This window comes from Semicossyphus pulcher, unplaced genomic scaffold (genome assembly GCF_022749685.1).
Source record: "Semicossyphus pulcher isolate SPU_LCO1_2020_fin unplaced genomic scaffold, fSemPul1.0.p SCAF_12, whole genome shotgun sequence".
Taxonomy (NCBI): Eukaryota; Metazoa; Chordata; class Actinopteri; order Labriformes; family Labridae; genus Semicossyphus; species Semicossyphus pulcher.
This window is the reverse complement of record NW_027211626.1, coordinates 20,569,278-20,584,000: the sequence shown is the minus strand read 5'-3', so window position 1 is coordinate 20,584,000 and position 14,723 is coordinate 20,569,278. Positions and strand designations below refer to the sequence as shown.

General features: G+C 40.3%; 1 protein-coding gene across 2 annotated transcripts in view; it reads right to left on the bottom strand.

Moving 5' to 3' along the window:
• The window catches only part of LOC138589034 (protein kinase C epsilon type-like), an 88,828-nt gene that overhangs the window by 11,417 nt on the left and 62,688 nt on the right, over positions 1-14,723 (bottom strand). For both annotated transcript variants that reach the window (XM_069659308.1, XM_069659309.1), the window contains exon 11: positions 9,671-9,825. In XM_069659308.1, the coding sequence (XP_069515409.1) occupies positions 9,671-9,825 (155 nt within the window). The remainder of the gene's footprint in view (positions 1-9,670; positions 9,826-14,723) is intronic.

Sequence of the window (14,723 nt, the reverse complement as noted above, 5' to 3'; positions counted from 1 at the left end):
ATCTCCAGTTTCTTTGCAGGTCCTTCAAACCTGTGGTTCTCAACTGGTGGGTCGGGACCCAAAAGTGTGTCGCGGAGCAGTTTTCAGTGGGTCGCAGATGTGTGCTTTAAAGAAAAAGAAAAATGCTGCAAAAAAATCTATGCTGTGCTTTTATTTTGAAGGACACAAGTGCAGTAGAAGTGTAGTTTATTCTCACCCTATGTATCCACTGATCCCAGCTACATTTACATTATTGAAACTTGATGAGCCCTGCAGTAGTAGCATTTATTATGCTCTTTTTTAGTTTATTTCTGTTGAAGAAAGGCTGCTAATTGAAAATCTTAATCCTACGTACTGCCACCTGCTATTACGCTGTTGTGTTTCGTGAAGCTGACATACTGTAATGTTTCGTCGTTGAAACATTTCAGAAATTTGGGTGGTGGGTCCCGAGGCTTGACCAGTTGAGAACCACTGATTTAAAATACTGTTGTCGTTCTTCACAAACATAAATTGAACCACTTATGATTCATTTACAAAGAACACGTCTTTGCATTTAACCAAATATTAAAACACACGTCAGCCTGATCTCTGGACGACAGAGCAAATAAGAGAGATAAATAAAGTATCCATCTCTTTCAAACATTAGGCAACAAGCTACAACTGATTCAAGACCTGCGCTTTCAAAGCCATTTCAGAATCATATAGTTTGACAAGCCTGGGATAAGACCGGCAACAGGTACTCGGTGTTCCCTGACTCTCACTCAAAGCACGCTTGAACGCAAATTTCATGCCTCTGCAACCCTGAGTGAGAGAAAGTGGTTTGGCATGTTCGAGTAAAAACCCTTAAGAACGAAGATGAAACAAGGTGTCAGTGCAGAATAAGATGATTTTAACAGCTTAATTCACATCGTGCCTGACAGCTCTTGGGATTGCATTTTGTGGGAACTGTATCCGTAACATCAGCGTCGCATCGTGTTCCGACAGTCGGGTGAAATCACCTTTAAATGTTTTTTTTAGTAAGGCTTTAATATCGCATCAGAAATACTGTCAATAAACAGGAGCTCCTCTGTTTGGACTTCTCTAACTCACACACACACACACACTCTCTCTAGCTCTCGTACAAACACACACACACACAAACGCACACATAGGGCAATCAGGCTCAATTGAGAGCATTTCCTGTGTTTCATGTTAATCTTGAGTGATTTTTCCATTACGTCCTCAGCGGCAACCCCTGTGCTCTGTGACAGCTAACCTCTCTCTCTCTCAACTCTCTCACCCCTCATCCCTCCATCATGTTCCAAACACACATCTGTTCACACACACACACAATCACAGAGACACTGTTAATACTGGTATATTTATCTTTGTTGAATCTCACTTGTTTTAATTTGTGTGATATTGAGACACTTTTTCTGCCCTCCAAACAGTCTGATCAGTCACCTCCAACATTAACATCTATTCAGGCTTCGGTAGAGCTTCGAAGAGGAAAATGAGAAGATCATGTTCTTCCTGTTTGAACTGGGGGCGTTGTAGTGATGGGAGCGTCGACAACAGGCTGGTGGGAGAAAAGGCGAGCATCAGAGGAGTGATGGAGGAGGACGGAGGGGCGGTGGGAAGCAGGAGGAGGAGACGAGGGTGGGGGGGGGGGGGGGGGTGGGGGGGATGGGGGTCAGGACATAATGTTCCCGAAACACTTGTTGTTCATCTTCCTCTGGTCAAAGACAGAGAGAGATAGAGAGATAGAGAGAGAGAGAGAGAGAGAGAGAGAGAGAGAGAGAGAGAGAGAGAGAGAGAGAGAGAGAGAGGATCAGGTAGCTCAGTCAACTCAGCCATCATGCATTAACACGCAATGTGTGTGCGTTGCTGCTGCCAACCTTGACAGTAATATTCACTATGAAAACAACACGGCTGAGAACACAGTGTTGAAAGGCTGAATCATTAATCCTAATGTTTGTCAGCGCTAACAGGAGTCAGCGTGTGCTTTACACCTCAGTGTGCTAATAAAGTCTTTCTGGAGGTGAGCAGGACTTTTTTTTTTAAAGGTGACAACATCTTTTAAACTACGCAAACATGTTTAATACCAATGTTTACATACTACTTTAATACAGTATCTCCTATGATTTATAACCTCTCTCACTATGTTTAGTCAAAAAAAGGTGCTTCTAATGATTTAAACTGACAGGAGCATGAAAACTATTGACTTATGCAATCAAAAGCAGTCTTTCCTCTAGATTTCACCATATAATGAAATAAGTAAATATATTGGATTTCTACTAAATAAAGGCAAAAAGTAATGAATTTCTAATATATATATTTTAGGGTTAGATGAATGTAAACAAGCAACCAGTGCCTTGGTGGATTCTTTTTAAGGATATGTGAAAAAGACAACAACAGTTGCATCACTGGTGTAATGTTCACGTAATGTTCATGTAACTGACAACACTTCAAATTCTAATTCTGTTAAGTATTAGATAAAACGTTTGTTATTAAGGTCATGCATAACTGTAACTCAAAATAAAAGTTGAGTAAAAATGGAAACAATGTTTTCATTCTTTGGTCACCAACAGCTTTGAAAAGTGAGTATTGAGGCCGAAATGAAGTTAATTGGAATTAGTTTGATGATATGGCATAACAGTGACAATCTCTAAATATGGTTAGAAATCTGTTCGTAATGTGATTATTGTGTGAGATAGATTGATTAGATAGATAGCACTAGTGATGCTAAATCATAGACTGTATAAAAAGATGGACGACATGCCAGCTCCCTAAAAGTGAAGCCAAAACATTTTGAGCGCCCCCTGCTGACTGGCTGCAGTATAGGTCATAAAGCCCGCCTCCTCCATGTTAACAGATGGGACATGAGTCAAAGTATAAAATCAAAATACACGTGAAATAAATGTTTCTCAAACATGGTTTCTGTCATTATAGTTAGCTCCTATAAGGCAAGTGTTAATTTTTTCCGACAAGTTTATTTTTGATTAGTTATTTGATGCTGTCAAAAGGATGATTGACAGCTCTGTTGACAAATACGGCTCCTGCAGCCGATCTGTTCTGGATTAGAAGAGTAGAGGAGGAACGGTCAGAGGAGACATAACTAAAACAATCACTACAGTCATTGAAGTGTCCATACCCGTGAACGTTAACCTCAGGCCAACACAGAGAAGCTGTTCTGCTGTTAAACACGCCGGCGTGTGGAATCCCTGCTGTTTTTTCGGTAAGTTAAGTGTGTGTTTTGGTTAGCGGAATCCGCCGATCTCTACTGCACAGACTCTGGCTCCAAATGACGTCACCATCGCAAGATGGTAGTGCCTATCGTGGGGGCTATTTTGGCATCAATTTCATACAATGGGAGCAGATGGAGATGCGTCGTCCATCTAAATATACAGTCATTGGTCTAAATCTAAGAGTGTTAAAGAGTTTTCTTTTATTTTGATGAAACTATGACAGAAGTAGCTTTTTAAAGATGTTTCTACAGTTTCAGTTGTTTCTTCAATGACAATTCTCCGTCTCTTTTCTACTTAGGGAAAATTAACTCTACTCTGGGTCCTCTGCAGGTATATCCATTAATAAGACAACTTTTGCAGCCACCTTTTACATTTCAAGTCTCCACGAGGTGTGTGTTCACTCACAGACACACTTTGGGTGGAGTACCACTTTAACTTAACAAACAAACATCAAAAATCAAACAGAAAAACAAAACACCTCCCCAACTTTCTGGCTGTAATTTGGCTTGTTTTGGATTGAACTGTGCCAGCCCGAAGAAACACATACAAGCATTTCACAACGGTGAAATTTTATGATGGTAACCCGCCTTCATTAATAAGCACATTGTGACAGAAACTGTGTGAAACAATGAGCGCTGGTCCAGCAGGCACCAGCAGGACTGGACATTTGTTGCTCTGACATCATGAGGCCAAAATAACTAAATCATTTAACATCCTCTGTTTACAAACTACGGAGGTTCGTTATGTAATGTTCTAATGATTATATCCTGGGCCATGCTTCAATTTTATGCAACATCCTCACCCACGTTTCATGCAATTTATAGTCTTATGTAAGTGATCTTAACTTTTATTTAATTAGGTTTTTCCCAAATATTCTTCCTCTTTCATTGGCGACATTTTTTAGTTTATGACATTATGGTAATGGTAAACTTGCAGTGCAGTGATTTGTTTTCCTGTTGTATTTATTGTGTTGATTTGATGCAATATTCATCTTCATTTGCAAACTTTATTCAATCTTTTTTTTTTTTTTAAATCAATTAACACTAGACTTAATTTTTACCACCTCTTCCTGTCCTAATGGTGAGTTAACTCATCACCACTTTCATGGGATCATTTTCTAAATAAATGGGACATCAGGCATTTCCACACACCAATCAGAGTACTAACAACGGTTGCTTTTGTTAGTCTACTTTGTATGTGTAGTTTTTCCCAAATTGAAGTTGCACATATTTAAAGTGGCAGTGAGCAACATGAACATTACAATGTAAAAAACATTGCGCCTCTCTGTGTGACTCCGCTACATCAAACATGCACGCGCGTTTTGCAACTGGTGTGTGCCGCGCAGCCGTTGTGCGTTGCGTCTCTCTGCAGCACCGAGACAAGGAGAGAGCGAGAGGAGAGATGCTGTTTATTCCAAAAAGTTCACTTTATTGCGGGCATAATGTTCAAATACTACTAAAGTTATCATAGTCATGATTCTTGGTGTGGACCATTTTACCTCTAGGTGTTGGAGCTTAGTGCTACCGCTAGCTCTTAAAGCTACCGTTACCTGTCAGGACAGTATGGGCCATTGTCGGCAGTGGAGGTACATGAAATCACGTGGAATGACGCTAATAATAATGCTAGTTTGTACAGAGTCACTGTGATTGGCTTATTACATGGAAAACTAATTCTGATTGGTTGTTTGATTCAAACCAGACGAAACATACTAAATACAAAGGGGCAGGCTCACGGTGTTTGGGAAATGCAATGATCAAAATGTGTTATTTCAACCAAATCCTGATTCAATAATGTCGCCTACTGTAGCTTTAAAATACTCAGGTTAATTAAACTTTCATTTTTACAAAAAATAAATTGTCAAACATAGAAGTTAAACAGTCCTCCTGAAGACGTGACAAGTTTAATGGTCTGTGATCGGCTGAGTTGGCATTGTTTTTTAGAGTTCGATGTTGAAACAGCATATTTCATGAAGGTTAAGCCAACAATAACACCCCAACATACCTGGCAATATTCTGATCAGATAAAACAAACGAGACTTGATCAAACCCTCGGGGTAAAATAGGTTGTTGTAGAAACATGGCCAAACAGATTCACGTTACAGCCAACTGACACAATACAGAACCAGTTTAGTTTTTGATTCGTTCTTTTTTACTGGATCATTTTCAATATTTTAAACATAGATTTTAGCTGAAATTAAACTGAAATACTTAAGGGTCAGTGTTAAACAGAAGAATTAGATATGTGGAGGAGGAAATAATTTGGGAAGTTCAACTGTCCATCAACTCTAAACACAAAACAATACACTATTCATGTTAGGTCACTTCCCGGCCTGTTCCTTTAGTCCTGGGACACTGTGTCTGCTCCATAGACTGTATATAAGAAGTGGACTTGGCCTCCAGGTCGGAGAAGTGAAGCCAATAAGGAAGTGCCTCAAACCAGCATTCTTTCCAATGGCCAGCATTGGGCTTATATACTTCCTTTAAACACATCTTTAAAAAAAAAGACCATTCTTCAAACTTGATTTATTACCTCAGTAAACATTTTCCTAATGAGTTTATGGTCTCAAATTCTAGTTTCAAATATTCTAAAATACAGTATGATGTCCATTTAGTAAATATAAGTCCCTCTAGGGTAAATAGAACACAGTAAAGTAGGTTATGCTTAAGGGCAGAGCTAGCTTGTTCTTGCTAAGTAGCTACCTCTGGATTTCTGGAAGATATCTTATTGAGCACTTTGTATTTTTGTTGGACGCTTTGACGAGTTAGCTGTTAATTTATCTGGTAGATACATTTGGTGCAAAGCTTGTTTTTTTAGGAGCAAATTAACATCCCAATCAATGCTACAGTTACCATTAAAAATTGATGGATTTTGCAAACCCCTCGCTCCTTTCCAGCTCCACCCTCATGCCCAAATATGGTCACTCTTGGCTTCAGAACCAAAAACCAAAACCAAGATGGTAACAGCCAAAATGCCCAACTCAAGCTTCAAACCAATACACAGCTGCTTCTTCTACTGCAGCAGATACATACTGTACGTCCTTAAAGAAAGTGCTAATACATTAAAGGAGAAATTATCCCCTGGACAAAGGCACTGTCGGTCAAAGCTGGTGTTCTCTGTAATCGATAGAAGCAATAATATTTGAAATTGGCGCCATAGCTGTGGAGAACGTTGTACAAACAGCTGGTGGTTTCGCACACTCTACATTCCTACAACACCCAGCATGCATTGCGCCCCTCCCTCTAAAAAGAACTGCCCAGCAAGAGACGCTGGAGTGAAATACTACCGTTTTGCTGCAGGCAACGGCTCAGAGCGGTAGAGAATCTGAAATAGGACGAGAATATACCGGTGGATCGTCTACAAAATCTTCAGGTCTGCAGTCTACATTTCAAACCTGACGATTTTGAACGAGACATGACATCGGAGGCAGGCGTCCTAGAATGAGGAAGTGTAGTTGAGCGAGCTCCCTGGCAAGGTTTTCCAGGGCCCATTGGAGAAGCAGATAGCGTCCATCAAAGGCACAGAGAGAAATTTTATTTTTTTCTACCATAATGGCATTAGCTCCCCACGATACCATGATAGGACTGAGGCTGAAAATCGGCAAACTGGCCCTTTAAGCATTGTGGAAAACTGGGACCAAAACAACAGAATTTCTCCTGAGCTGTCCACCAAAGCCGGACCATTTTCGATCATGTTTCATTTTGTAACACCTGGTTCAAATACCGTCTAGGTCTGAGAGGAATGTCGTCATCCACACATTCCACACTGACTGAAACATATATTATCTGTAACTCAAATTCTTCAAAATCCTCAGCCATGTGAAATACCCATAGGCATACAGCCACAATCCTCGCCATGCTCACATGGAACAGATGAACACACGCATGCACACATATGTTGCATGATGAGAGAACACCAAATCAAAGCTCAGATTCATGAAGTAAAAACACCAGAAAGAAGAACTCTCTTTTCTTTATCACAGTTATTTCTGGGAGCAAACAGCCTGAACCTGCGCAGAGACTCCGTCCATCACAATGGTGTTATGATTGGAGCAGCGTGGAGGTTTTGTGGGAACAGTTGTGTGTTTGCTATTGGTTGACAATGATATTATGACTGAATAGTCCACACAGACAGTTGGTAGAACATATGTAGGACAGTGAGGTAATCACTGACCGGGGTCAATGAGTTTGAGCTTCATAATTAAAGATAATATTTAACCTGAAAGAAAACTTCTCGGTTTTTCATTCAGATTAAACACAAGAACAATCCGTGAATGTCCAACAACAAAACATGATTGTGTGTTAAATTTAGCTTTTGCTTTGTCAGGAAAAGATTTGAAGTCAAAGTCTTACAAGCTGCGTAACCCTGATGAAGTCATGTTTTTCAAGTGTCATGACATTTACATTTATATTGTTACAAAGCCGTGTGAAGCATGGTACATGATGGGCCCATACATCAGAACGCACACCGGTTGATCCAGGTTAACAGGGGGAGTTCTGGTTTTAGGCCTGTTGCCCCCCTTTTTCAATTCGAACACACAAAAAGGCTAAAAACAGCTGACAAAATGATAAAAACATGGAGAGCGGGGGAACAAACAGAAACTGAAAACAGTTGAAAAATTGTCATTGTGTATGAATGTTTGGCTATACTATGGCAACCGGGAGCATTGAGCTAAATGCTAAACGTAAGCATGCTAACATGCTCACAAGGACAATGCTAACGTATTGATTTTAAAGAGGGGGTATTATGCTAATTCCAAGCTTCATATTTCAGTCTGTGAAACCTGTGGATTAGCTTAGCATAATTTACAGTAAAAAAAAACCCCACATTTTTCTCACACTGGTGCTCTGTGCAGGCCTTTGTGACGTCACAAAGTGCAGCATGAAGAAAATACTCCGACATACTTTCACCTGCAGATTTGAAACTTCACCCACGTTTCGTCTGGACATCCAACATTGTAACATATACTGTACACATACAGTGTATATATACTGTATGTCTTAAAATGTGAAACAGCATAATACCCCCTCTTTAAGCAATATTTGAATCTGCATTAAATGGAAAGTACAGGTGAGGCTCATGGGAATGTTTTAGTTCTACTATTTGACCAAAAGCAAGTATTGGACAAATAGAAATGTTTACCTAATGATATATAGATGAATAATTAATGGATCCCCAAAGTGATAATTTACCTTGATGAAGACATGAATGGGTGCACCATTTTTTATGGCAATAAAAATATCGCGTCTATAACCACAAATGTAAACCTCATGGCACTTTAAGAAAAGTCACAGGATTATCAAAGTCAGCTGTAGTCATGCTCAGGGCACCATGAATATTTGCGGGGAAAAAAATATAATAAAATTCATTAAATATTTGTAAGGATATTTCTTTCTTGACCAAAGTGGGGGACGGCCTACGGAGAGACCAACAGACAGGCATTGCCAAACCTAACTAAAAATCCCAGCAGCGGCCAAGATGTATATTGTTGTTGGTGGCGTGACAGAAAGCAGGAAGTGAAAAGAAAACATAGCACCAAGTTCAAATAAATAGCCAGTAATAGCGTATAGAGTTATGTCATTATTTTTCAGCCTTTTTTGCAGGGTTGTATTGTTTCCTTGCAGCCCAGTAACAAGAGTTTTACAGCCTGGTCCTGGTCCAAGGCCCTTGGATTAGTAACCTCCTTAGAAGGCTGTGGAAAACTTGACTTGAGAAGACTGTGGAAAACTTGACTTGAGACTTTGAAAAGCCTATTTGTGGGTTAAATTTTATAAAATCAAATTTTTATAAAAAGGCTGAAGATAGTAGTGTATTCCATTTTGGTAGCTCAAATACATAGAAGTAGTTTCTTAATTTAAATTTCACACCGTAACGATCCCTACAGTAGCTTATGGTTAAATGAGTTTATGACATAAGGCCTCAGACGCTAAGTGATACATCAACACAATTGACAAGCCATCAGACAAGTTTAGCAAAGAGAGCAGAGCTGTGTAGTAACAAAGATGAGAACTGATCGGTTCAGTTCTTCTGTGAGGCCTGCACATGACTGACATGACCAACCAGGACACACAGGTCCTAGTAGTAGGCAGCACATTCATGCCTTACAGTTTTGCAGGGAATTAGAATAAGACGAGTTCAAGTTGTGTGCAAATTTACAACATTTCTGTTCATAGATCTCAGACGAACAGTAAATGTTTATTTTTGTGATCTGCCCTGTAATGGAGACTCATATCTCAGCTGGAAACCCTAAATCAAATAAGCAGAACCTTCAAGCTTCACAGTTTAGCAAACGATTGAGTTAAAGTAGTTTAGTTAGAAGTTTTAACTCAAACAACACAAACATGCAAACACTTTGTAACTAGTAAAAATCAAAATAAAGTACAGTAATTTTATTCAAGAGTTTGAATACATATATGCTGTATGGTGAAAGGTCAAAGGTTTGATGCTAACACTGTTAGCATTGTTACCTGTATATGACTCCATTGCGGTGCAGGAACATCAGAGCCGACGTGACCTCAGCGGCGTAAAACCGAGATCGCGCTTCGTCAAACTTCCTGGAGCGCTGGATCTGAAACATCAGGTCGCCGCCGTTCACGTACTCCATCACGAAGAACAAGCGGTCCTGGAGAGAAGAGAGGACGACAGAGTTTTTTTTTATGAGTCACAACCTAAAACTTTTTTTTTTTGCTTGTCTGTTGGAACTCATATGCAAAAATTAAAAGGTCACAAAAATAAATGAAAGCTGAAACAATCTGAATGATCTCTTTTGTGTACACTTGAGTGTCTCTTAAGTTGGTGAATATCTCACCATACTTATATCAATAAAATGTGCACATTCTTTCTCCATATCACTACCTCTATTTGAGGCGTATGAAGGCAAACTGAATTTGAAAGTTGTGTGTAAATCCAGCAAGGAGAGATTCAGCAAGTCAAGTGTATTTATAAGCAACGTCTTACAGGTGAAGATACTTTTATGTGTGGGCTGCACTCAAAAAAACGAAATGTGTGGCGATGTGACTAACACTGATTGTCTCCACTCTTATAGGGACCCCTTCCTGTGACTGACACACACACACACACACAGAAAATGTAAAACTATACCACACCCTCTGAGCTCTATTCTCTTGGTACTGAAAATGGCCCCCTTCCTGAATTCCAGCATGCTTTCTTCATATAGGAACTAAGAGAGAGGGAGAGACATTGTATGTGTGTGTGCATGTGTGTGCGCACATGTTGGGGGGGGTTGCGATATAAACAGCTCGGTATATAAGACAAAACGAGCAGTCCCTCTGAGCCATTGTGCGAGCCCTTAGGATTCAAACTGTTATCAGTTAAAGTGATACACATACTGTATATGGAGACTGTATGTATCCCTGTGTTTGATGATTGGAACACTTTAGGAAGCAGCTATAATAGCCTGTAGAGTTATGCAGGCACAAGCCCAATTTTCGCTGCTATAGTTATAAAAAGATGTAGATAAACCTTTAAGGCTTTGACATGCATTCACGGACCTGTACTGGTGAGGCAATGTGCACACGGTTCCATTTATACTACATTTGAGGGTCTGTGTTGGTCTGTTTGATCCACTCCACAGAATAGAGAATGAGAAGAAGCCTGTAACACTCACAACACAAACTGAAGCTTTGTTGCTTGTGCGGATCTGGTAGACACAAAAAGTATGAAGCAGGCTTGTGTCACCCATAAGTCTCCATCATGCAGCGTTCCAAAGATATTCTGTGGCTGGTTTCACAAAGATGGACTTTGACTATGGCTTAGATATAACAAAGAGTCAGACTTCACATAGACATCTAAATTCATCCGTTTCACAAAGCAGTTTAGTTTTTGACTATCTTAAACAGGACTATGGTGCATTGAATTCTGGGTAATTTTGGACTTTTTTCAAAAAAAAAAAAAATGGCCGACTGAGTAACCGCATTTAACCGCTCAAGTCTGTTTACCCCAGCAAGAGTTTTAAGGGCATTTTACTTGGAAAATTCAACTAAGAAAAAAATTACAGCAACAGTAAACGGTGTTAATCCAACCGTTGAAAGCACCATCAAAGATGTATAAAATTTGGTGCCACTGGTCAGCAGGTGTCACTGACTGTTACCATGGTAACATGGGTCTTAGAGCTGAGTGAGCACGGGGGTAAGGTGGTCTTTATTTTTGTGAAACGGTCTAACTTGCATTACACTAAATTAAGACTGGCCTAACACTATAGACCAGTCTAAAACATCTTTGTGAAACCGGCCCCAGGACAATGCTTATGATACCCTCCGATGTCGTACACAAAGTCACCAAACTACAGGGGTCAGTAGTTTGAATAACAAGGAGGTGAGTTTGGTGACGTACATGAAGACAAGCAGCGAACTAGAGTGATTTGTCAACATTGAAACTAAAGCAAAAGCTTTTCTCAGATTAATATTGAAAGGTCGGGATTTTGACTACGCCAATATTAATCCCTAATCCTCATCAGAAATGACACAGAACTGCAGGGAAGATGGTTGCACCCATACATGATCAGACCTGATTACAGTCAAACAAACACGCATCAGATAGCCAGGTTTCTGGGTGTGGTCACGACGATTGTTGTTTTTTATGGGACTATTCCTGTAATCATGAACTTTCTTCCTGCTTTTCCTCAAGTGAACACAATTAAAACAGAGGTGACTCACGGTAAACAAAAACCACATGACACGCTTAACCTTGACCCTGATTTCCTCTGGGATGTTTACCAGCATCATCTTCGAAGAAGGTGAATCCAAGCTGCAAAATATGAGACTCAGATTCAACCTTGTTCATGATAAAGTCTACAATTTCACACATGCGTTTCTTTAGAGACCAACGCGTTGAAGTTTGGAATAGAGTGATCACACAGATCCATTTGTGAGGTTTCTTCTGTCTCCCAGATTTAAGGGGTTTTCACATAAGCACTCACTCACGTGCCATATCAGATCAGGGAAGCGGTATGAATCATGGTGGAAGGGATATGACTCAGTTACCGCAGACAGGTTTGACTCCAGATATTGTTTTACCTCCTAAAATTCAAAAGCAGTCATGCCCTGCCTCACCACCTAATCTCACTAGCAGTTAATAAGAATCATATCATTACATCCCAAGGAGCAAAGTTTCAGGCCTCCAGGAATCATCGTTTGATTCCCAAAGATCAGGTCAGGTAGTCCTTGAAGTTACCATGTCTGTTTTGGTTTTTGCAACATGGCTTCTTACCAATAAGATCTCCAACACATTAGACCGCATGTCCTGTTTTTGTTCCCTCCCTCTAGACCCACAAGTGTTTTTTTCCTAAATGTGTGCCTTACAATGGTTGGCAAATTGCTGGCAAAAACATCCTGGTTTTTATTAAAAATAAGTGCTAATCATGTGACTTACATCTAGTAAATGGGCAATCTCAGAACCAATCAGCTACAGGCAGCGTTTCCGCTACATACGCCGCCACAGAATTATTGCCGCCGCTGCTTCAGATTTCTATAACGTGTCCTGAAGTCGCAACTAAACGAGTGTTGGCAACCAAACACCAGCGGGACTCAGTGTTCAAATGGCTCCGCATCGCTGACATCGGACTCTCTCTGTCCACACAGAATCATGTAGCTCTATTACGCAATGTAAACAATCCACTTGCCTGTATCAGCTGTGTGCGATGTCCCTCCAGCCAGCTGCTACAATATTGTAGTGAAATGAGGAGCTATTGTGTATCTAACTCCATATGTCCCTACTCATAAATTCATTGATTGTCGCTGTTTATAAAGCTTATAAAAAGGGGCAGATGTCATTTGTTAACAATCCATTGATCGCTTTGATCGCCATGGCATTAATAACATCCCTCATGCACACGCAGCTCACGTGCTGTTTTGAATTGCGAGAGAAAATATTGAACCTTGGTGACTTAATTAAAAAGACTGCTGATGAAGACAGTCAACACAGCACACAGAGAGACAGACAGAAAGAGGGGGCGGGGCTAGCAGCTGTGCAGAGTGCAGAGGTGCAGGTGTGTTGGGAGGACTGAAGCAAAGCAAAGTGATCAGATTAAAGTAGATTGTGAATTAAGACGTAATACAGTGAAGAAGAGAGAACAATTAAAGTGTTGAAGTAAGAGACAACCATCTAGAAAGAGGGTAATCCGGACTAGTAAATCTACATGTGATGTGCTTCTCACAGAAAACATTGACATATGTGTATATATGAAATATATATTACAAAGCCTGTAATAAATAAGATTCATTTTTGGTTCATTAAATCCCCCGAAGGAGCGCCTGTTAATCTGTTTGTGGTGGGTCTCATTTTTACTGTAAATAGTAAGTTACACAGAGGTTGCAAAATGAAGCTTTGTCAGGTCTGTCCTCGATGGTAGAAGAAAACAACTTTTAAATTCTCGTTAGCTGAACGAAGGTCGGATCGATAATTTATGATGCATTCAAGGAAGTCTGGAAATCTAAACGGCTTTTCGTGCGCCTGCTTTTGCTCTCCACACGGACTGACGGTACGTGATTGGTCAATACTACTCGGACTACAAAAGTAGTACAAACAGAAACCAGAACACTTCTTGTACTAAAATACCATTGCGTGCCTACAGATTCTACATTTTTATGTAGAATCTGTAAATAGAGATTAGTATATGGGTAATGTTATGTATGGAACATAAGTGACACACTTGCAAAAGAGACATTAGGCTAGGAAGTCTCAGACTCCGGCCTCCTGGTTGAAACTTCCTGCATTAGTTTAACCAACAGCTGGCCCTCAAAAGGGCTTGACCACTCTTTATACTACATCATCTGACTTCTCCCTGTTCTGTTTTAACACTTCTGCAGCCACTAGAGGTCACCACCTAACTAACATATGTGGTTGTTTTTATTGATTATTTTTTGCAGTTTCCCTTTAACTGATAAGTTTGACTTGACTTCAGCAAAGTTCAGCTGTTCACCCACAGCAGCTGGAGGCCTTCGTGGCTGATCTCACTATTCACACTCTGTGTTTTTAAAGCTGACCTCAGGCCTTCTTCTCCCTCTCCAGTATCACTTTTAAAGGGGCCTCAGGATCAGGATCGGGGCTTACATAAGTGGCCGGCGGCCCACCTCTCTCTCTCTCTCTCTCTCTCTCTCTCTCTCTCTCTCTCTCTGCTCCTCCTGAAAGCGACTTTAAACAGGATGTCGAAATAGTTTGTTTAAATGTACCCAAAGTCCCGACTGGTCCCACCCAATCAAACATGAATAAACATTTCCTGAGTGTAATTACAAATGTACAGATCCTGCTTCCCACTGCTCACACACACACACACACACACACGCACACACACACACACACACACACACTATATCTTCTATAGGTACACACCCATATGATCCCAAACCCGACTCAACAATAACGTCCTGATGGTTATCCACCAATTGTATATGTGTGTATGATTAAACATGACCCTCCCTATGCCAGCCTGCTGTAATGTATGTGGAACAAGTCAGATCTTGCATCTTATGTAAGCGCAAAACCATTCTCTCTTTCTTCACT